This window comes from Protopterus annectens, chromosome 2.part1 (assembly GCF_019279795.1).
Source record: "Protopterus annectens isolate FY-2018-M chromosome 2.part1, PAN1.0, whole genome shotgun sequence".
Taxonomy (NCBI): Eukaryota; Metazoa; Chordata; order Ceratodontiformes; family Protopteridae; genus Protopterus; species Protopterus annectens.
Window position 1 is genome coordinate 953,655,448 of NC_056729.1, and position 24,737 is coordinate 953,680,184.

Consider the following 24,737-nt stretch of genomic DNA (forward strand, 5'->3'; position numbering starts at 1 on the left):
ATCAATGACTGTGGAGCTGTCTGTGGAGACAGCACTCTCCTCATCACCTTTAAAGTCCCCTGTCCTTGATCCGAGGATATCTCTGGATTTGAAGAAGCCAAGGGATCCCCTGGAACCAAAGAAGATAGACCCGAGGCCGAGGCAGGAGCCGAGCTCAGCCGAGCCAAGGCCCCAAGAGGCAAAGTGGGATCAGACAACTATCCGATCCAACTCTTCCCCCTGGAATCGATTGGAGAGCTTCGGCTCCTAGACTCCTCCAGCTCCAATAGAGCCGAGGATGTCAGAGCCATAGTCGGATGCATAGAACATGAAGTAGGTCTCAGATCAGAGAGGTCCACTAAGACCAGCTCCGGATCTTTTGACTCTGAAGCCAGGGGTTGAATTGGAGGAGGAATCGGAGCAGAAGAGGTGGATGCGGTAAGATCCAAAGTTCTCGGGGTTGGATCCAACATTAACTTGGCCAGCACCAGTGTCTTCAATAGCTTCTGCACCACCCAATCCACATCATCATCCAACAGACTTCTGGAAGACCAAGTCAAGGAGGTGGGAGATTTTGATCTTTGTAGGAACAGAGATCTGAGTGTAGGGGAGATTGGTCCCAAGGCTGGAGACCGGCTCCGTAATTTAAACTCAACCAGCACCTAGCTAGAAGGTATTGGAGCTGATGAAGATTTGGATCCAAGGAGGATAGTTCTGGTAACTTTTGTGTTGGCTCCAATAAAGTGGAAGAGGAAGTACTCTTTCTGGGCTTGTCAGATTTGTCAGACTTTGAGGAGGGAGACTTGTCAAGAGTTGGATGAACCCGGACTTTCTTCCAGTGCTTCTGAGAAGGGGGTTTTTAAAAGGCCTTTCAGTATTAATTTGTTTTTCCTCTCCAGGAGCACTCTGTGATTGAAAGTATGACAAACAGAGCATGAGTGCTGGAGATGGACAGCCCCAAGACAATAAACACAAAGTGTCTATCACTCTGGCATTTTCTTTTCACAACTGTCACATTTTTGAAACCCATTGGTTTCGAATCCTTGCCAGACATTTTGAGTAAGAAACTACAGGAAAGAAAAAATAGAAACTACTTTTTTTTTAATATAACTAAAGCTAGACCCTTTAATTTAGACTGGTCTAGCTATAGGGAGAAGAAGTGACACAGACCTCTAACTTAAACGGGCTATGACCAAGACAAAACAGAAATAGTTAAACAAAGCCCTCTAACGTAAACGGGCTAAGTTACAGTTCTCTAACTTAAATGAACTGTATCTAAGCTATGAGAAGAAAAACTAACAAGAAAAAATAGAATTGAAAAAGGGAATAACAGTAGGATTAAAAGCCCTCTAACTTAAATGGGCTATTTAACTGTAAAAAACGCCAGGAAGGGGACAACAAGGCCTAACGAAAGACGATGGACAATTGTAAAACACAATAGTGGCAAAAAATACTTATCTAGATATGAACACAATTTAAGGTAAACACCAGAGAAAAAATCCATAACTTTGATAAGTCAAGCAAGGTAAAGAAAGATAATACTCAGCCAGAGCTAGCAGATGAACACCCAATCTTGTTTAGTGGAAAACAAGAGGGTTCTGGTGCATGCTGGGATACAGATTTTAGCCACGAGCTAGCAGACAGCCTCGAGCTTGGAAATAAGAGACGGATCCAAGGACTGGATCCAAACCCAATCTAGTAAAAATGAAGGTGAGATAGGACAACATCACATCATCTTTTTCATATGAAGAAAAAGAGGAGCCCCCTTTTCTTTCAGAAACTTTCAGCATGGCTGGCGAAGGTGTCTTCTGAGTTCTTAAGGAAGATAAATAGTGGTTGGAATGCTTGTCCTTTACACTAGGTAGTAGTTTGTTAGCAGTATTAACATATTTCCTGGCAAAAACTCTGTAATCAAAAGAGGAAGTTGAATCAACTAGTGTGTGTTTGAAAATTTCTTCTTTAGAAAAGGCTTCTTTCACCAGAGAAATTGCATGTTTATTCACTACTATATACTTGGAATCAGGCACCTTTTTAGCAAATTCTAGATGGCTCTGCAAACGATACTAATGAAGGCGCCCGCTTTATTTTAAAAGTTTGAACTACCACTGTCAGTCATTACTCTTTAGGTCTTTTACAGACTGGTATTTGTTCCTTATTATTGGAAGCTGTCGAAAATGTAGTATCTTCTTAAAAAAAGCTTGTCAAACATTTTTACTTGTTACCAGAACCCAACAATGAAAAATCCTTTTCTTTCTCACTCCTTTCAACTCAAAAACCCTCCTGGCTGAAGTGATAGCTAGTAGCAGTGTTGTTTTCTATGTCAGGAACTTTAGATCAGCAGAAGCTGTTGGTTCAGGAGGAGGAAATATAAGCTTTTCTACCACAAAGTATAGGTCCCATGGAGGGGTAAGGTTTCTTTTGGGAGGTTTAATGTGAATTACACCCCTAAGGAATTGCCTTAACAGTGGATGGGAGAAGACAAGGGGTTGAGAAGGCAGGTATGTAGAGATTGCAGAAGCAAGGATTTTAATCGAAGAATGAGATAGTCCCTGATTTAGCAGCCCAGTCAGGTATTACAGGATATTGGAAATATGAGCTGATTTTGGGTCAAGGTGGTGATCATTGCACCAAATATAGAACCTTTTCCACTTAGCTTTGTAGGATTTATTAGTGCTAGGCCTTATGGATTCTTTGAGGATATCTAGCACCTGTTTACTCAGGGTAGCACCACAAAATGATGTTGTGGGATCATCCAAGCTGCAAGGCTGTGGGTCTGCAAGTTGGGATGGACACATTGTATGGGAAGATCTACCCTCTGAGGCAGAAATCACCGTGTTTGGTTGGTGAGCTTGAGGAGGACAGGATATCAATGCTGTCTGGGCCAGTCTGGAGCAATTAGTATTGCTCTTGGGCCTTCTTCCCTTATTTTGAGAAGGACCTTTGGGAGGGAATGCATAAATGAAGAGTTGGGTCCATGGAAAGGAAAAGGCATCTGTTTTCCAGGCGACCTCCTGTTTGATCCTGGTGTAGAATTTTTGCAAGTGAGTGTTTTCCATGTAGGCAAAGAAGTTCACCTGTGGGACTCTCCAGGTTTGGGTTATGGTCTGAAAAATCCCTGGGTGCAGATACCACTTGTGGGCATCCATCAGATTCCTGCTGAGATGGTTTGCCAGACCATTTTGAATTCCTGGTAGGTATTGTGCTATGAGGTGTATATCCAAAGAGTGTGCAGTTTCCCAGATTTTCATGGCTAGACCGCACAGGGGGGAGGAATGTGTTCCTGCCAGTCTGTTTGTGCACCACATTACTTTGGTATTGTCCGTCCTTATTAACAGGATGCTTGGTGTCCATTTTTCCTTGAAGGTTATCAGGCCCTTTTGTACAGCCATGAGTTCCTTCCAATTGATACTTCTGTCCTTGTTGTTGAAATCCCACCTTCCCTGGGTCTGTAGGTTCTGGAAATGAGCCCCGCAGGCTGTCTCTGAAGCATCTGTGGTTAGGAAGTGACCCTGAGAACTGAATTTGAAGGGGAGGCCCAGATTGTGGGAGCAAGCCTATGCTCACCATGCCAACTCCTGTTTGTGGCAAGGGATCAAGAGAATCTCTGTCTCTACGGAGTAAGAGCTCTGACACCATAGATTCTTGAGGTACCACTGGAGCTTCCTCATATGTAGTCTTCAAGGGGCACCATGATGATACATGAAGCCATGCATCCCAGGGCTCGTACAAATTCCCTTGCTGAGATGCAATCCCTCAGTTGGATCCTTTGGAAGTAATCTGTCAGAAAAGAGACTTTTCTGTAGGGAGACATGCCCTTTGGAGAGAGGAGTCCAGAAGTGCCCCCCCCCCCCCCCCCAGGAAAACAATCCTTTTTGTTGTTAATGTACTAAACTTCTGGAGTTCCACAGTGAACCCCAGAGAAGAGAGGAGGTCCTGGGTCTACTTCATGTCCTTGAGGAGTTTTGTCTGATCTGTGGCCTGCATGAGGCAGTTTTTAGGTAAGTATAGATTTGGATCCCCCTGGTCCTGCAGAAGACTACTACTGGTGCAAGGTACTTTGTGAACAGTCTTGGTGCAGTAGATAAGCCAAAGGGCAGAGCAGAAAATTGATAGTGACTGGATCCTGCCTTGATGCAAAGAAATTTTCTGAGTGATTCCTGAACAGGAATGTGAAGGTAGGCATCTTTTAGGTCTACAGAGACCATGAAGGCCTGGGGAGAAATTATGGGTAGGAGCTTTAGGAGTGTTAACATTTTGAACTTGGGCACCGGGAGGAACTGACTGAGACTGGATAGATCCAGGATGGGACACCAACAGTCTTCCTTTCTGGGGACCAGGAAGAGCCTGGAATAGAATCCTACTCCATGTTGAGGAGGAGGAACTGGCTCTACTGCTCCTTGTGAGCATAGAATTTGAATTTGAGCCAGTGCCTCTGCCTTTTGATTTTGAGGGATATCTGGATAACCTGAGTATTTTAAATGCTCTTTGAAAGTGAGCTTGTAGCCATTTGCAATAATGTCTAGAACCCACTTGTCTGAGGTGATAAGGGTCCAGGAATGAAAGAAAAGAGACAGCCTTCCTCCTAGCTTTAGGGTGAGGGGTGGTGGAGGAGTGGATGAGTCATTGTTGTTCTCTAGATACGGTCTAGGATCTAGAACTCCCTTGTCTTGGCATTTCTGAGGTTCACTGCCTGCCTTTTTGCAGCTGTTGCCTCTGTCTGTGTGACCTAGCCCTATGAGGCTTCCTCTGCTTACGCCCAGGCTGGGAGGGAAAGGGACAGTGTTTGGCAGGAAAATTTTTATTAAACCTGGGAGGCTGCACCTGGAGGAAATCTTTCACTGTTTGCATAAACTTTGCCTTGTCCTCCATCTTTTTTGAAGAACTTCTGCTTTTGGGCCAAATAGAACATTTTCGCCAAGGGAAGCATCCAGCAGATTAGACTTAACATGGTTTGTAAGAACTTGTTCTCAGAGCCAAGCATGTCTTCTAATAACAGATCCAATGGTAGTAGTCCTGCAAGATGCTTTCATGGCAGCATAACCACAATGGAGAGAATGTTTAGCTAACTGAGCACTGGAATGACAGATCTGTCAACTCTTTGGAAAAGTTTTTATCTTCAAGGGTGGAAACCTTTTGTTTGAGTTGCTCCAAGACAGTCTGTTGGTACTTAATCATATGAAACTGGCAGTTGAGGGCCCTCATGGTGAGTGTGGCACAAGTATACACCTTTTTGCCAAACCTGTCAAGGGCCCTGTTCTCTGAGAAGATGATTCCTGGAAGAATTGGATCTGGCTCCTTTAGGTACTAGCATGACTACTTCAGGGTCAACAGTGGGATCTCTGTAATGATATTTATGGGAATCCTGAACCCTGTAAAAGCTGTCCGGTTTCCTTGGGGTAGGTTTTAAAAAAGATTCTTGGAAGACATCCTCCACCACTTCAGGAATGGGTGGAACAGTCAATGACTTGTGTTCAACTAAGTCCAGGAATTCCCTAACTCTCTTCTTTGCCTGTGGGTAGTCTTGAGCCTCCCACTAGAAATGTTGTCTCATGGCATGGAGGGTCTCTCCAAAGGTTAAATCCTCAAGAGGGGGAAGCAGAAGGAAGGATTTCCTCTGAGACAGAGTCCTCAGAGAATGTGAAGGGCACTCCTCAGACCCAGAGTCATCTAGGTCAGAGTCTTCCTCAGACATGAGGGAATTCTGGAAAACCTCTGGAGGATCATCTCTTTTTCTTTTCCCAGGGGAAACAGCTTGCCTTGATCTGACAATGGAAAGCAAGTCTTTAGCTAGTCTAACAAGATCCTGTTGGGATCCCTGTGAAGTGGAGCCAGGAGGCCTAACTGAAGGCCTGGATACAGAAGGTTTTCTAGGAGTGGCTAACGTCTTAGGCCTAACAGTGTCCAAAGCCCTGATTCCTGTCTCTCGAGAGTGCTGAATATGCACCAGAGCTGGACTGAAGTGAGGCCTAGGAATACAGTCTCTGGGCAGTGCACACTCCTCAGAAGCCTGGGCCAGCTGAGTGGTCCTAGACCTGACAGACAAGCCAGTCTCACAGGCTTGTGTAGAGGTGGAAGGAACTAACAGCGTGATGGATTCCTAAAGGGTCCTGACAGAGGCCTGAGTCACTGGTTCAGGACAGGAAGGGGACTACAAAGGCAACTCACCTTGTTCAACAAAAACAAGCCTGGAAGGAGAGGCAGGTGGTAATATCATCTGAAGGTCTAAGCTTTTGTTTCTTTTCTTTTGCATGCTTAGGTTGTTCAAATTTGGAACGATAGATGGACGCCATAAAGGACAAAAGAACAGGTTGTTGGTTAAAGAACTTCGCAAGGAATTCATCCCTACTCCTAATAGTTTTAGTATTAAAATGAGTACAAAAGCAACAACTGATCATGTCATACTCTTAATATATTTGTCAAGCTGTCAGAGCAAGAAATCTGGAGAAAGCCAAAAATATTGGGGAGGCAAAGGCCCAAAATAGGATAGATTTAAACTATCATTCTTTTCAATGTAGAAAGTTGCTAGAATAACATGTTTTGTGTTGGCATGCACTTCTGAAGGGCATGAATTCCCAAACTCAAATGTTTGTCATTACTTAATGACTTAAATTCTCATAAATATACTAGAAAGCCACAAATGTTATGAGGATAACTCCAAAAATATGAGGAAGAAATCTGGACATTCTGTGAAAATCTGGAGAGTTAAGAGGTATGACTCAAGTAAAAATTTAGATTCTATTCAAAAGTTGCATGGGCAGTTCAGGTTACTCTCAGAAGGGACAGTTCATCTACTTTTCTTGAACTGCATTTCCTTACATGTGCAGCCTAAAGGTTGCCATAAAATTATTTTGTAAATTAAGCAACAGTACTCCCAGCAAGCTTCAGCAGTACACCGACCAGCCTCCTTCAAGAGCAATTTAAAGGTCCAGGGCTTGGGTCTTCTTTCAAACACTGAATAAAAACGACAATGCAAAAAAATCAGCAATCAGGACAAATCATGCAAGGTACAATGTTAAACTGTCAATTGATCTGTGAGCCAAACAGAAATGGAAAGGAGATAGCAGAAAGGGACCAAATGGTACAACTACTTCTTCTCCTTTTTTTTTTCTTTTCCCAGTTAGGGGTCACCACAGCAGATCACCTGTCCGCTCAAGATTGGCAGTGGAGTTTTACAGTGTCCAGTTGCTAGCCCGAACCCCAACCTTCCAAAGAAGGCACACACATGCATGCACTCACACCTAGGGTCAATTTAGAATGTCCAATCCACCTACAGCATGTCTTTGGGATGTGGGAGGAAACCGGAGCACCCGAAGGAAACCCACGCGACCAAAGGGAGGACATGCAGACTACGCACAGAAGACACCCTAGCCAAGGATAGAACCGGAGACCCTCTTGCTGTGAGGCTGCAATGCTAATTGCTGCAACACCGTGGCCACCCTACCAAATGGTAGAGCAACAATCTACTGAATTACAGTGCATCAAGCCCTGTGCCACACCTGTTCTATAAGAATTTCATAAAGGTTTGCAGACTCACTGAACCGAAGGCAAGTTAAATGTGACACAATGTAAGACAGGAAGGCAATCTCAAGCACACTTTTAAGACAAGAATTATTAAGGTACTTCAATTTCCACAGGTTTTGGTAAAACCTGCCCAGACAAAAGATCTCAACAGAACACAGCCTCTTTTAAAAAAGACTTTCTGTAACAAATTTTATCATTTAATTCAATAAATAAAGTCATACAGAAAATATAATTTGAAGATATTACTTACATCTGAGGTACTCCATAAGTCACATACTCCTGAAAATGATACACTGTCAGGCAAGGAAGGGATCAATGAAACATATCGTGCAACCAAACCCTGAAAAAAGAAAATATATTTATATTGTTTATAAACTGCCAATACTATAATAAGTATGAATTAATAGTGAATGCTTAAAATGTTATAGAGCATTTCCTCCTACTTAAGGTTTCCATAAATGTACATTACTAAAGCATGTTATACAGATAAATTCAAGAAAGACTGTTGCATAGTTCTCACTGTGAAGATCAAAAGGGGATGAATGGATTATTAATTTGACCTTGAGGTAATGACATCAGCATTTATGTAGTAATTTAAAAATTGGTGAAGATAAAAGAAGAGTGTGCCTTTTGCAGGAGCTGGTAACTACGTTCTTTTTGGTTAATAGTGTAGCAATGCTTAAATCTGCGGAAAGGTGGATGAAATTGCAAATGGCATTCACAGCAGTTTGTAGGACATGGGGTTTCAATAGGATCTGAGGGAAATCAGTTGAAGGGCATATTCTCATCTAGGGATAAGACTGTTCTCATCAATAGCTGCACGGGCTGGATACACTAGCTGGTATGAGAGGGAAATGAAGACTTTTAGCAGTTTGGTAACCCTAGCAAATACACAGCGTCGGTATTAGTTTTGAAGGAGACAGAAGTGTCTAGTAGTAGTCCCAAGATAGTTGTGTTGAGTAACTCGATTTATTCTGTTATTAGTGGGTGTGTAAATGCATGGGTAGACTGAGGAGGCTAGACTTTGGTTGGTACTGAACAACACTTCTTTGGTTATTATTAGGTTAATAACAGGTGGTAGAAATGTTTTTAGAATTACTTTGCAAGGTTTGGGGGGATGGGTCAGTCTCACATAAAACTATGCCATCAGAATATAGGTTTTATAACTGAGGAGTAATGTAGACAGCCTTATAATGATGCCTATGCAAAATAAACAGTAATTGTGAAAGTAGGACTGCAATAGACAGCTGTGTATAATACATATCAATGCAAAAGATGATGAGAGAGAGATTTTTAGCAACTGAAGCTGTGACATTTTATTGTGCACACAGTGAGTGGAGCTGTGACATTTTGCTTTGTACTGTATGATTACTAGCACCAACAATATTGTACAGTGGAATAACAACAAACATACAAAGTAAAATCCACCGGTACACGGAACCTCTGTGTCTTGGGAATAAACACTCTCCTGCTCAATCGCAACAGTTGCGCTATCAAAGTAAACCATAAAATGCACCGTAGTGATGATTCCAAAAGATGTAACATAAATCCCAAGGATGGATAAAAAATGATGATTTATTGAATCCAAACTTAATATTCAAATGTAGTGTTAAGCGCTTTCACTTGTACTACAACAAGCTTCTTCAGAACACTGAAAACTAAATCCACTAATCTTTAAATCATTTTTTTTTAATAATTTTTTTGGCGCCAAAGCAGTTCAAAATTGCCCATCCTATTTAAAGACATACAACCATAAAATAAAGTAAAAACCAAATTATATTTATAACACAAATATGTATGCTTTCCCTAAAATATATTGAAATATAATAATACTATTACGCTAGTGTTACAATGTATTATCCTTTTAAAGCCAAAAGTGGCTTAATAGATATGAAATCATTTAAACCAGGTGGAGTAGAGGCATCTGTGAATATTTGCCACCATAGTTCTTTATATGATAGTATTCCCCTTAAAGTCTCCCCCTCTTTGACCTATTGACACAATGTCTATAATAGCAAAATTAAAGAAATGACTGTCATCATATTCTTTTATGTGTCTGTATAAGGCATTCTTTTCATCTTTTTTCTTAATACTGTAAAGATGGGAATAAATACGTCTATTCAATTTCCTTTCAGTTTTGCCTATATAGAATCCGGGGCATGACATACATAAAGCTATATATATGACCATTTTAGTTTGACAATTTCCTCTATAAGGCTTGAGCTAAGTACTATTAAAGTTGTTTAATACTATATTGTCCCCCTGGAATAGAGTGTGGCATTGATTACACATACCACATCTGGAAGTATTATTAATATTAAAAGTCTTGCACATAGGACCTCTCTCTAAGATGTGTTTTATATTTATTCCAATTTTATTTACAAATCTCGGACCTCTTCCTAAAATAGAGACAACATCCTGGTCAGCCAATATAATGTTCCAATTGACAGTCAAGATTCTCTTAACTTTGCCTATATGTAGGTCATATTCCAACATGCATGCTCTATCAAATGAACTACTGTTTTTGTTTTTATGTTCTTCACTATATACAGTTCCATTGTTATGTAGATCACCTAACAATGGTATATATTTTTCCCCCACTCACTGGTTACATACTTGCTGACTTTGGACATAGCCTTGACATCATATCCTCTCTCCTTGAATATGGAAGTGATGTAATGCACTTCTTCCAACATATCCTCATATTCTGATGTCATCCTAACTGCTCTTATAAGTTGTCCTTTATATATATTCATAAATTGTCTCCTAGGATGATTGCTTGTGTATTCAAGATAGTGATTGGAAAACATATTTTTCCTATGTATCCGAGATTTGAAAGTATTTCCCTTCTTGGATACAAAAGTGTCTAAATAAGCAAGACCACAGTTATTTTTGGAAAAAGTGAATTTAAAAAATGTGTTACTCCTATTAATGTATTCCAAGAATTGTTCTAATAAATGGTCCCCACCATCCCATATCAGGTATATGTCATCCAGGAACCTGGAGTAATACCTGATATGTTTCATATATGTACTGGTAAATACTTGAGTCTCTTCCCAATCAAGCATAACCAGGTTGGCGTAGATGGGGGCACAAGCGGCACCCATAGCTACGCCCCTGGTTTGCTTGAAATAATCACCTTCAAAAAATATGTAGTTGTGATCCAATACCAGTGACATAATTTCAAGGATGAGACAATTGGTGTCCCATTGTATATCTGCATATTTCCTGATACTACTAGCAAAAGCTTCTAGTCCCTCTAAAAAAGGTCTATGACATCTATGGTAACTATCTGAATATCATTCCTAGATAAATAAATAGGATAACTTCTTAAGAAGTCCCAAGAATCTTTAGCTATATGTGATATATTTTCATAGACTTGTTTTAAATATGTATCAATCACTGATCCCATGGGGAAAGTCTTAGACCTACTGCCTGATATTATAGGTCTAAAAGGGGGATCATCTACTACTTTATGAATCTTGGGAATACCTATTATAGAGGCTAATGTTGGATTTTCAACTTTAATAAATTTATAAATATCCTCAGTAATCCTATTGTCAATTAAAAATTCTTCTATACACATATCTATTTTTCTGTAACCTATATTGATTTCGTTCAGTGAGACATTTTCATAATTACCTGAGTTATAGAGAAGATCATGTATTTTGAGGTATATAGTAAACTATCATATATAACTATACCCCCCCCCCCCGTTTATTCGCTTTCATCAGCCTAATGCTTCTGTCATTTCTTAAATCTTGAAACACCTCAAACTCTTCTGTGGACAAGTTAAACTTGTAATGAAAACCAGCTAACTGCTTGTTTAACTGGTATATCTGATGGTTAACCAATTTGTCATATGTAAAAATAGTAGGGTGCATGGGAGGTATAAACGTACTCTTCTTTTTTATCTTTTTTGACACTTGCGTGGTCACTCCTACCTGAGTTGATGTATCTGACAGGTTGATGTCCGTGTACATTATTGCCAGGTTGAGTTTCCTGACATATTTTTTAATTTCACCCATACAGTCTACTAATCTAAACTTGTTAGTTGGGGCATTTTTCATCCATTTAGACAAGTCAAAATGTGACGTTTTGAGTTCATATCCAGTATAGTTGTATATGCTGAAATTCTTGTAAGTAAAAACTACTCCTTTACGTACAATACCTCCTCTATCCTGAATCTCTTCCGTATCACCAAATGACCTACTTCCAATAATGGATCTGTCTAGCTCATGTGATATTATGCTGGCTCCGATGTTACTAATAGTTCTGTCTTCTCCAGTTCCCCCCTTTTTTCCAATATATCTGCCTCTCCCTGTGTTCTGTGTATAAAAAATCATCATCTCTATCTGACCTATACCAAGTATTGCCTTTGTCTCCTCTTGTGTAGTGAATCTCACCTTTATTTTTATTTTTGTTTTTATTTTTGTCCCATAGATATGCTTTCCCTCTTTTATATTGTTCTAAATCTCTTTGAAATTTCCTCATCTTACGAACATGCGTTTTTTGTGTAACATGTTCTGCATTGGAGAACTGTTTAGAGTATAATTTCTCCCATTGGAAGAACAATAAATCTTTCCTAATCAAACTGTTCAGTTCTTCCACTTCTTGCATTAAAATTGCTAACTTGTCATCATTAAACTTTATCAATAGTGACATAAATTTAAAACCACATTGATCAAAAAAAACATTAAATTCTTGAATAGCGTTATCTGTAATAATCATTCCCATAGGAAATTTAAAAAACCTGAGCCCCATCGGCACAATTTTAACTTCCATACATTTTGATAAATAAGCATTATCTAGTTTGATATTATTTATCTGTACAAACTTTTTACCCAAGATGTATATAGAATCCTTAAGAGAACTGTTGCATATACCTTTAGGTGTAGGCACCCTGTTAATATTCACATTAGAGTCAACGTTATCAAAAAAACAATTGTTCTCCAAAAATGTTAACATAGGATCAATAGTCTGTCCTTCCCTTTTTGCCATAGGATTTATTTGATTCTTAGTAGAATGATTCCTGGATTACAACAACCTAATACAAAATTCAACTGGAACCAGCAGAAAAAATATAATCCAGGCAACGGTCCAACCACAGCTCTCTTGTTTTATTGTATAAAAACCAGCAAGTTGTTAAGCGCTTTCATCCAGGTACATATGGACTTCATCAGAACAACATTACTGTGCTCTCACTTACATTTTATACATAAAGTTCCCGCCTAAAACCCCAATTAAGACATCAATTATTCAATTAAAAATAAAAATGTAGGAGTTTAAAAAGCACTGAATCAAAGTGCTTAAAGGTGTACATTTCATATAGTTAAAACATGCTTTTTAAACTCCTACATTTTTATTTTTAATTGAATAATTGATGTCTTAATTGGGGTTTTAGGCGGGAACTTTATGTATAAAATGTAAGTGAGAGCACAGTAATGTTGTTCTGATGAAGTCCATATGTACCTGGATGAAAGCGCTTAACAACTTGCTGGTTTTTATACAATAAAACAAGAGAGCTGTGGTTGGACCGTTGCCTGGATTATATTTTTTCTGCTGGTTCCAGTTGAATTTTGTATTATTTGATTCTTAATCAAAGGTTCATTAGTTTTATTGGCCACTTTAGCCATATGTGCATATGTCATGAAGGGTTTCATTCTTTTTGGTTTTGTACCCACTCGCCTGGCTTCCTCTTCCAAGTCACCAAAGGAAAAATCGAACGTGAAGTCCGATACCCCCAACCTGCTGCTACTGCGCTGATCTGCATTCTGCAGCGTGGTGGGTATATCAATAGACCTGATGTGCTCATTGCATGTCCCTTGAACATTATGAAGGTTCGTCTCAATAGGTAAAATCATTTCAGTACAAGTCCCTTGCCCGTTAGGTATGGGGGAAAAATATATACCATTGTTAGGTGATCTACATAACAATGGAACTGTATATAGTGAAAAACATAAAAACAAAAACAATAGTTCATTTGATAGAACATGCATATTGGAATATGGCCCACATATAGGCAAGGTTAAGAGAATCTTGACTGTCAATTGGAACATTATATTGGCTGACCAGGATGTTGTCTCTATTTTAGGAAGAGGTCCGAGATTTGTAAATAAAATTGGAACAAATATAAAACACATCTGAGAGAGGTCCTATGTGCAAGACTTTTAATATTAAGAATACTTCCAGATGTGGTATGTGTAATCAACGCCACACTATATTCCAGGGGGACAATATAGTATTAAACAACTTTAATAGTACTAAGCTCAAGCCTTATAGAGGAAATTGTCAAACTAAAATGGTTATATATATAGCTTTATGTATGTCATGCCCCAGATTCTATATAGGCAAAACTGAAAGGAAATTGAATAGACGTATTTATTCCCATCTTTACAGTACTAAGAAAAAAGATGAAAAGAATGCCTTATACAGACACATAAAAGAATATGATGACAGTCATTTCTTTAATTTTGCTATTATAGACATTGTGTCAATAGATCAAAGAGGGGGAGACTTTAAGGGAATACTATCAAATAAAGAACTATGGTGGCAGATATTCACAGATGCCTCTACTCCACCTGGTTTAAATGATTTCATATCTATTAAGCCACTTTTGGCTTTGAAAGGATAATACATTGTAACAATAACGTAATAGTATTATTATATTTTAATATATTTTAGAGTAAGCATACATATTTGTGTTATAAATATAATTTGGTTTTTACTTTATTTTATGGTTGTATGTCTTTAAATTGGATGGGCAATTTTGAACTGCTTTGGTGCCAAAAAAATTATTTAAAGATTAGTGGATTTAGTTTTCAGTGTTCTGAAGAAGCTTGTTGTAGTACAAGTGAAAGCGCTTAACACTACATTTGAATATTAAGTTTGGATTCAATAAATCATAATTTTTTATCCATCCTTGGGATTTATGCTACACCTTTTGGAATCATCACTACAGTGCATTTTATGGTTTACTTTGATAGAGCAACTGTTGCGATTTTCCCAAGACACAGAGGTTCCGTGTACCGGTGGTTATGATTACTAGAGAAATACAGCATTTTAAAATAAATACAAAAGAAAATTTGTAGTACGGTATTTTAAAAAGTCACCTTTGTTGACTAAATCCTGATCAATGACATAAGTGTTGTGTATCACAAGGTTCTTAGGAGGTTCTAGAGCTGGATTATTTTGCCTGTATCATTTGAAGCCCTGACCATCTATTTCTCTTGTATTAATTCATCTGATGAGGATGATAAATGTAAAGTTCTTATTTTTCAAATTGTGTTACACATTTATTTATGTACGTGTTTTAATTTAAACCACATCCTTTAATTTCCAATTTGTTTGATAAAATATTCTAAATAAACCTGCAATCTGTTGCAGTAATGCAAAACATAACTAGATTCAAAAATGGGCTGACAATATTATCAAATTTGCCTTACTGATAATACTGATTATTATAATTTAATCAGATCTGAAATCCAACTTTAAATATGAAGACTAAAGAACAGCTATCTTGTTTAAATATACTTGAATAATTTTATTGAAATAGCAAATAGTTTCACAAAACAATTATAAATATACCTGTCCTCTGTTTCAGAACGTAAAATATATCTAGATTTGAAAATGCAGTTATTGTTTATATCTTTCTGAAATTAATTAGATCCCTAGTCTTTTTTGAACGTGGAAATTAAAGAACAACCATCCTGACTGGTGTGCCACCTTGTCTGTTGCTGTCATATTTTTGAGGGGGATGACACATACCTATAATAGACATTACTTATAAGGTCACTATGACCTAATTGCAAATAACTATTAAAACATGTCTTCAAATTATTTGACTCTACCTTTACTTGTCTTGTTAGAAAACTTAAACATTATTTTATATATATATATATATATATATATATATATATATATATATATATATATATCAAAGGCATTATAGCAGAATTACCTCACTTTCTTTAAACAGCAAATGCACGGAAAGGTAATTTCTAACATGCTTCTGGGTTCATATAACTATTTACTTACATATAGGTTACATGTTTTCACTAACACATACCGAGTAAAATGAAAATGAAAGCCAGACAACAATCTTAAAAAATACAGATGGTATTTATGGGGAAAACTATACATCCTATAAAATATAAGGCAGAAAAAAACTAGGCACACTGTTAAGGTGGGCTACTGAGGGCAGCAGACAAAAATTGAAACTTGATGTTTTGTTTGCAGTACTAGGATGTGCTGCACATGCTAAAATTACAGATTAAAGGTTTAGACACACATGAAGGGAAACATCATTTGAGCACATACCTTATTAACCTATAAAAGCCTGTGAAATTGTTTAAAACATGCCCTGAAAGGGCAAAATGAAGGTAATACTGGTCATAAGCCAATTATTTTAAACATGCTCTGAAAAGGCCAAACTGAAGATATGATGGTCATAAAGCAGTAGATATATATATATATATATATATATATATATATATATATATATATTTTTTTTTTTTTTTACTTTTGGTGGTGTAATGCATTAAATACTGCACTTCAGGGCAGTAGTACAGCTTAATAATTAAGATGTTAATGAAAAAAATGTAGGCAGACATTACACTTAATGGAGATGTTGTGAATCTAGAAATTTAAATGTGGCTCTTTTGACATTTTAATGTTTTCAAATTATCTTTGACACAGAAAGTCATACATTAACGTATTTAACTGTATAAACAAGTACAAACATTATATCTATGTTTCGATGCTTGACAGCCTCATAGCCAGTAAGCCTTAAATGTTAGTGGGGCTAAGCCTCACAAATGCAATAGTATAAGATTAACACATTGTTTATCTAACAGTAATGAATTAGTAACTATTCCACAGAATAATAAAGCATTCATTTTGTTACACCTACGGACAAAATCATTACAAACTGCCCCTTGTATTCAGTTAATACAGCTGTTCCTGAGTAGTGCTGTAGTACACAAAATATAATTTTAAATATGCATTCTTATACTTATTGCTTTGGAAGCACTTGAAGCAGACCCACCATCAGCAGTAGCAGCATGTTCCATTTTTTTTTAACTGAGGGCATGCAAAGAATTAAACTACCTGGTATATCTGCAAAGAATTAAACTACCTGGTATATCTGCAAATAAACTGCAAAGAAAGCAATAAGGCACAGCAAGACAAACCTAGTTACATCATTACATACTCTATAGAAAACATTTTGTAAATCCCCCAAGCATAACTTTTAATTGTCCAGATTTTCACAGAATTTCTACATTTTTGCCTCATATTTGTGGGTTGTTCCTCATAAAATTTGTGGTTTTATGGCAAATCTCTGAGAACTGAAGTCATTAAATAATAAAATAGATTTGATTTTCAGACTCTGTATCCTTCAGAAAATGCACGGTAACACAAATCCTGTTATTCTAGTAACTGTTTAAGTTTATAAGGGCATTACTTAAAACCTGTCCCTATTTTTGGGCCTTTGTCCTCCAATTATTTTTGGCTTTGTCCAGGTTTCTTGCATTGAAAGGTTGAGAGGTATGCACCCAACAGAAACATGTAACAATTAAACATTTTTCTGCATATTACTGTTTTATGGCAGTGCAGTTGAGATGTAGGTAATTAAGGGCCAAAAACATGTAGTTAGGATCAAGGACCATATTCCCTACTAACATGGTACAGTCATGTGACAAACGGCAGTCAATCATATAGCCCACGCATCTATCAAAGGTTCATAGTTAAGTACTAGGCAAGCTGCCGTCGGGGGCCATTTTAAGCCTATCCAGTTTCCCTTTCTTTGGCCTTACCCATCCCATGGTCGATAATATTACCTCTAATGAAAGCAACTTGGATCATAGCAAAGATAATTTGAGGGGACCCATGCATGAGATAAAGCATTTAGGAGCTAGTACAGGGGACATTTCTGAGGTACATTTTCTATTTCCCATCCACAGCTCTAAGTTGCGCTTGAATATGGAAAGGGATGAACTTTATTTTACGTGGATGTGGAGTCTGTTCCACAGCAATGGTATTCTCATAATACTTCTCATATTTGTTTTGAACTGTTATTATAGAACACTATTTTTATAGTTTCTAAGTTGAGCTGCATTTACATGGCAGAATTAGTACAGGATGTACTACTGTGAGTGTTTTTTTCAGGCACTTGAAATAATGAATATAAGAAAAAAATCACATTTAGGTGTTGAAGTCTTAGTGAGTCAAAGATTGCATTGTTATACTGCAATGCCGTGCAATCAGATTGCAGGACTCATAAGAGAAAAATGTGAGTTTTGCTTTTCTTTTTACCAGTTTTTTTCCTTTCTTCAAAATTGTGTGACACTGGTGGTAACATATCTATGGGTACTAGAGCTGTAATGTCAGTGGCCCTGCAATGTTCTGGGGAACAGAAACCCCTTGTAAAAATTATGTTTTAAACTTTTTTTGTTTTACAGCAATTTCTTAATGTGATCATACTTAAATCTGATATTACAGTTACAATGTTTTACATCACGACTACGGAATCTGCAATATTGCATAGCAGATCATAATGCAGCCTTCAAATGCACTGACTGCTGTAATTCTTAGTACCTCTGAGCACAATATACATAAATGCAAAATAGATTCGGAAATAGATTTTACTGACTACAGCTTTGACAGTTTGCTTTGTACTTTGACAAGATATGTTTTAAAGTGACTATGGAAAAACATTTGAGACTGTAGTGTTCTGCTAAGTATGATTCCTGGGAAGCAAGATACATGAAGCAGGGAAATTCTAACGAAAACTGCGTAAAATACAAGTTAATGGTAAAAGTAACTGTTATGTGCAGCTATGCACAATGCACAGTAATGCAGACTGGAAATGTAAACAGACTTTATCAAGTGAAGCTTTGACATTTGACTTTGCACTTTATGATGACAGGGAAGCCACCTATAGCAAGCATCTTAAAATGACTATAGAAAATATTTGGTGTATCACAGTATTTTACTGAATGGGGCTGTGAAATTTTGCTTTGCACTTCATGATAATGGGAAAACAAGTTACAGGAGTACAGAAACTGACTTAAGTCACAGTCATGCAGATGAATTAATACAGCCTTCACATAAATTGCTATGTGCAGTAAAAAGTACCGGTGAAAGTAGGCTTTCTAAATGTAATACACTTTAATGCAGACAGAGACGGAAAACAAACTTTGCTGAAATGAGCTGTGACATTTTGCTGTGTATTTTATGATGAAATCAAATCAAAATACAACATTTTTAAATAATTGTAGAAAACAATATTTTGCATTGTTGTCCTGAATATTAAAAAAAAGAAGTTATGTCTTACATCTGTGTTGCCGATCTTCACTAATCATTGACAGCGGGGGCTTGGTTCCAAGTCTCGGTACCGACTTGGCCATTTACTCCATCTTGCGCCTTCCAAACTCTTGAACCAGGCACTACCCATGATGCTCCTCTCAAAATCACCTCAGATCGAGTTTGCCCAACATAGTGGTAGACAGAGAAGTAGAAATTATTGTCAAAATAATAAATATAGTAGTCAGAGACCAGATATGTGTCCTTAATATGAAGCGAGCTATGGAAAATCTGGTCCATTAAGAGTCTCGGGTTGGTGAAGGTGGGTGGGGATGTCAAGGATTAGTGTAGATCGACAATACAGATGGAACATTATGGTAAGACATAACTTCTTTATCTATTGTTGTCAATCTTCATTCAATCCTTGACAGTGGGACAGAGTCCACAGCTATTTTTTTATTGGGAGGTCTCATGAAAGAATATTCCTAAGCACCAAATGATGCCCTCCCCCTCGAGACCTGATCCAATTTGTAATGAGTGATAAAGGTATGAGACAGGACCAAGTGGCTGCTGTGCAGATATAGTCCAAAGATGCTCTGGGATGAAAAACTGCAGAAGTTGCCATCGCTCTCGCTGAATGGGCTTTAACTGGACGTGAAAGTTGGAGCCCTCTGGAATGACAGATGAAAGTAATGCAGTCTCTAAGTCATTCAGCTAAGGTAACCTTTAATATTGGATTGCCTAAAGCAAGAGAGAGAAGAATGCCACAAATAATTGGTCAGATTTTCTAAAATCCTTTATTCTGTGAAGATAAAAACGTAATTGTCTGTGGACATTAGTAAGTAAAGAGAATACTCCCCTTTATTAGAAAAATTAAGGACGAAGACTGGCAATTGTAGAGTTTAGTTAATGTTAGATTTCAAAAATACCTTTGGTAAAAAAGTTGGATTTGTTCTAAGGGCAACCCTGACCTTGTGAAATATTAAATAGGGAGGATTGCAGGATAAGGCCTGAAGTTCAGATACTCTTCTGGCAGATGTAATAACCACCAAAAATAAAGTTTTGCAAGACAAATATTTTAAGTCACAATTCATTGATGGTTCAAAAGGGTTAATTATAAGGGCCTGTAGAACTAGAGTTAGATCCCAAGAAGGAATGGGTTCCTTAAATGGAGGTCTTAGCATTAGGAGACCCTTTAAAAATGCTTTACAAAGTTTGTGTGACATTACAGATGCACCATTAAGACCCATATGAAGGTCAGAAATTGCCGCTAGGTGAACTTTAATTGTGGAAGCAGAGGAACCAGATTAGTAAAGGCAAGGTGACCGTTTTGTTACAGGACCTAAACTGGGACACTTGAGGGTCGCCCCGAGAAGCCAGGTCTACAATCCCATTCTCCCAGAACCCATGAGAGTGGAGATAGGGCCGCCATTTCATCTTGCACCGGGGCCAGCAGGTTGGCTTCCCATTCTTCACCCGGCACTGTGGGGATGCCACTCTGTCAACGGCACCACCCAAAAGGCAAGAGGCCACATGCCAGGAGGCTCAAAGCGATGCACATTTGTCAGTGCCTGGCACCATGGGGGAGACAGACTGAGGTGTGCTGCAAAATGTGCAGACATGGGGGAACCCAGGATATCTCCCCTGTGAGTTTGAAAGCCCTAGGTGCAAGGTAAAGGGGAGAACCAGTGTCACAGAAGTCTGGATGAGGGACTGTCTGAGGCTTTGCGGCCCAGCAGAGTTCCATGAGGCTGGGAAGATTCCCTGAGAGGCTCCAACAGCACGTACAACACTGCATGATCTGGCAGCAGTCAGGAGATATGTAACCCTGGAAAAGAGCTCTCTCTCTCCTGGGTAGAAGTTTCAGCCTGGATGGGGTCAGTCCCAATGGAAGTCTGGAAGGGAGAGAGAGAGAGAGGTGGAAAGTGACTGGTACAAGACAGCTCCCACCTGGGTGAGGGGGTATGGACCATGCCCCCTCTGGGAAGGAAGTCTGGAAGAGGTAGAGAGGCAGATAGTGGCAGGGCTGGGTGAGGGGGGAGTCAGGCAGAGCTCCCCACAATGGAAGTCCTTAAGGGAGCAACTGGCGAACAGCAGCAGGGCCTGGAGAGCTCCTGCCTGGGTGAAAGGGATCAGGCAGAGCTCCCCATAATGGAAGTCTTTGAAGAAGCACCCAGCACGGATAGCAGAGGGGCCTGGAGAGCTCCTGCCGGGGTGAAGGCATCCAAGTTCACCCCATAACCGACAGCATCCTTGAAAGATCTCAAAGTCCCCAGAGCTGCTCTGGATGGGAAAGCAGGGGGATTCTGAAGCCTTCATGAGAGCGGATCTGCCCCTCAGTGGCCGAGGGGAGTTCTGGAGAGGGGTGGATGGGATCAGAGGAAAGCTCCCCTGAGAAGGTCCGAGGGCATGAGTGATCCGGCATGATTTGGTAGCCTGCAGGAGACATGGAGGTGGTGGAGTCCTCTGACATGGGGGGCTGTGGCTGGGGAAGGTCTCTTGGCCAGGTCGAAGGAGAAGCCTGTAGGGGTCGGCCATGAAAGAAGTCAGTAAGGGTGCACTGGGCAGATGGGTGTGGGTCCTGGAAAGCTCCTGAGTGAGTGGAGTGAGGCAGACCACCCCATGACAGAAGTCCTGGAGGGAGTGACTGATGGATGGTGGCAGAGCATTGAAGGCTCCTGCCAGGGTGAAGGCATCCGACCTTACCCCATACTCAATGACATCCCAAAAAAATTACAAAGTCCCCAGAGCTGCTCAGGATGGAAAAGCAGTGAGACTGGCTGCCCTGGGAAGCCAGGTCACCATTCAGACTGAGCGGTCTAAACTGGGACATTTCTGTGTCCCAAAGACAATGTTTGGGATTCCAGGACAGAGACTTCCAAACTGGGACTGTCCTGGAAAAACTGGGACTGTTGGTCACCTTGGGTAAAGGATAGCTAGAAAATCCAAGACCTTACGAGCAGGACTCATATAAAGGTCTAGTCCACTGTCAAGGGCCCAGTTAGCAAATATTTCCCATTTACTTTAATAGAGCTTCCTAGTAGAAGGTATGTGATGAGTGACAATAATTTATCAGACTTGAGAAGAAAGGGAAGGATGCCTGGCAATCATGAGAAATGGAGAAGCCATGCAGTGAGCCTGAGATGTTGGAGATTCAGCTGAAACATGCCCTCTGGATAAGACAGCAGATCTGGAGCTGGGTCTAGAATCCATGGTTTCTAAAGATGAGGTCTAAGGAAGGGAAAACAAATTTGTCAAGGCCAGAAGGGGGCAATGAGGATTATTGAATTTTCCATCCTCTTGGCTTTCTTTAGGAACAGCTATATCAGGGGAGTTGGGGGAAAGGCATAGAGAAGATCGGGGGGGGGACCAATCGTGGAGAACAGCATCTCTGGGTGACTCCCCTGAGGGGGATTAGGGCAAAATAACTTCTGCACTTGTTGTTCAGAGGACAGGCAAAAAGATTGCTGCAAGGATTGCTCCAGTGGCAGAAAATTTTGTCCGCCACTACAGGATTCAGAGACCACTCGTGATGCTTGAGAATAGTTCTGCTCAGCTTGTCTACTATTACGTTGGAGCTCCCTGGAATGTGCATTGTTGTGAGAAAGCAGTTGGAAGAAATCACTCATTGCCAAACACTGAGGGCTTCTCAACACAATGGGTAAGATTTGGTTCCCCTTTGTTTGTTGATGTACCAGACTACTGACATGTTCGTCTGAATAGCCACTATCCCTAGAGGAAGGATGTCTTGGAATGCTTGCAAAGCTAATAGCACTGCCCTCATCTCTAGAACATTGATGTGCAAGTTGGCATCTATTTGGGACCATGTGCTTTGGACCATCCAGATACCTCCTGGAGCTTTTGTCCATTTTTATAGCGTAATAAGCATCTTGGAGGTCTACAGAGCAGATCCAGTCGCCTTTTTCCAAGAATGGAAGTATCGACTTTACAGAGACCATCCAGAATTTGGTTTGCTGAATGACCTTGTTGAACTGGCTGAGATCCAAGATGGGTCTCCAGTCCTCCACTTTTTTTGGGCACTAAAAGGAACCTTGTATAAAACTCAGATCCTGTTTTGTCTGGTGGGACTTTTTGGATGACTCTTTTGTCTAGCAATGTTTGAATTTCTAAAGTTGCTGGTTCCCTGTGACTGGGTCATACATCTGAGAGTTTCTTCTGGAATGTTGGGGGAACTCATAGCGGAATTTTGTAACCTCTGGATATTATTCCCTGCACCCATTTGTCCATATTTAATGTTTGCCAGGCAGATTGGTGCAGAGAGAGATGTCCCGACTGCTTCCAGAGAAGGGAAATCGGGCACCCATTCAGGGGTGCTGGTAGGAAGTATCAGAGAAAGATTCTCTGGACCCCTGTTTTTTGCAGCCCACTTCTGCCCCTGGGGAGGCATCTACCGTTACTTCCCCCTCTGCCCTGGGGAAAGTCTTTTCTGTGTGAATCTTGGAAGACCCTTTGGATTTTTTAAACCATAGTCTCCCACTTCTCTGGTTCCTGGAGTAGGGCCTCTGAGGAGTGGAGAAATGTATGCCTATGACAAAAAGGGTCTTACCATCCTTTTCACATCTGGTTAAATTGTCCTTATCCTTGGGACCAAAAGGGGTAGATCCGTCAAAAGGAGCATTGATGAATGACGCTTTGAATGGCTCCACAAAGTCGCACAAGTGCATCCAGGAATGCCTTGTAAAGCTATGCCTGAACCCGCTGCTCTGGAAGTCATTTCAGCTGCGTGAGCAATCAGCCTCATGGATGAGGTAGAAATTGCATCAGGGGTTGCTAGCTGAGAGGTAACTTTGTCCCATACCCCTTTAGCCACTGCTTCTTCTAGGGTATCTGAGAGCTCCTTGATGAGATCCCTCTGTAGTCTTGTAAAGTGCACCATATAATTCAAGGACCTGAGAGTGAATGTTGTTGAAGCATACATGTGCTTCCCAAATCTATCCAAAGTTCTAGACGCATTGTTACGAGGATGGATAGTCAGACTTTCCTCAGCAAGTTCCCTCTTTGTGGCGGCCATTATCACCATGGCATTAATGGGCATTCCTTTGGACCAGTGAGGCTCATCCTTAGGGGCCGATAAGATATGATCAGGCCTTTTAGGGATCAGCTCAAGGGCGTCGGGCATCTTCCATACTCGCTGAGCGATCAATTTAATGAGATCATCTGCAAGCGGAGAGATCCAAGAAGTAGAGGGCTGGGCAAAAAAAAAGCTTCCAGGTATATTGACTCCTCCGAGGAAGGTTGAATGGTGGACCAGCCTCCCCTCTATTTCATGACATCTAGGATGTCTCTGAAGGAAATATCATCGGGGTGACCTGGGGGAACCTTCCCCTTCATCAAAATCAGTATCTTTGGTGAATGTCTCTTCCGGGGAGTCTAAGTCTTGCACTTCTTCACAGGAACTTCCTCAGGGGCATGATCCAGGGAAGTGTCTGAAGACGAAACCACCAAAGTGGGTGTATTCTGGGACTTCTGTGGCCTCTGTCCCGGGGATGAGATAGATGGCAGCTCAGGTCGAGGGGATGTAGACAGTCGTCCCGACAGGGATGGCAAAGACTGAGTCCCCGATGGACAAAGCCTTCTCCTTGATTTGAAAGGCTGCCCCCCCCCCATAGAGTAATAGGAGCCCGAAAGCAAAATAGACTCTTTCAGAACTGGGGTCACACTCTGCACCAAAAAAGTGGCCCCCAAAACAGAATCCTGGGTTGATGCTACAAAGGCCAAAGCTCCAAGGGACATGGATGGCTCCAAAACTAAGGAAACTGATCCATGCACCTCAGACCCAAACAGACAGCCTAGACCCCACAAGCCCTCCAGTCCTGAAAACCTGGGAGGAGCTCAAGGCAGCTCTCAGAATCAGAGAACAAGAAGCTACAGGAACTGAGACCATCAATGCCAGGAGTGTCAGAAATGAGGGC

General features: G+C 40.1%; 1 protein-coding gene across 1 annotated transcript in view; it reads right to left on the bottom strand.

The window, feature by feature from the left end:
- Nucleotides 1-24,737, bottom strand: part of CC2D2A (coiled-coil and C2 domain containing 2A) — a 3,655,067-nt gene that overhangs the window by 540,203 nt on the left and 3,090,127 nt on the right. Inside the window, exon 30 of the mRNA XM_044062582.1 lies at nucleotides 7,751-7,840. Coding sequence (XP_043918517.1) covers nucleotides 7,751-7,840 — 90 coding nt within the window. The remainder of the gene's footprint in view (nucleotides 1-7,750; nucleotides 7,841-24,737) is intronic.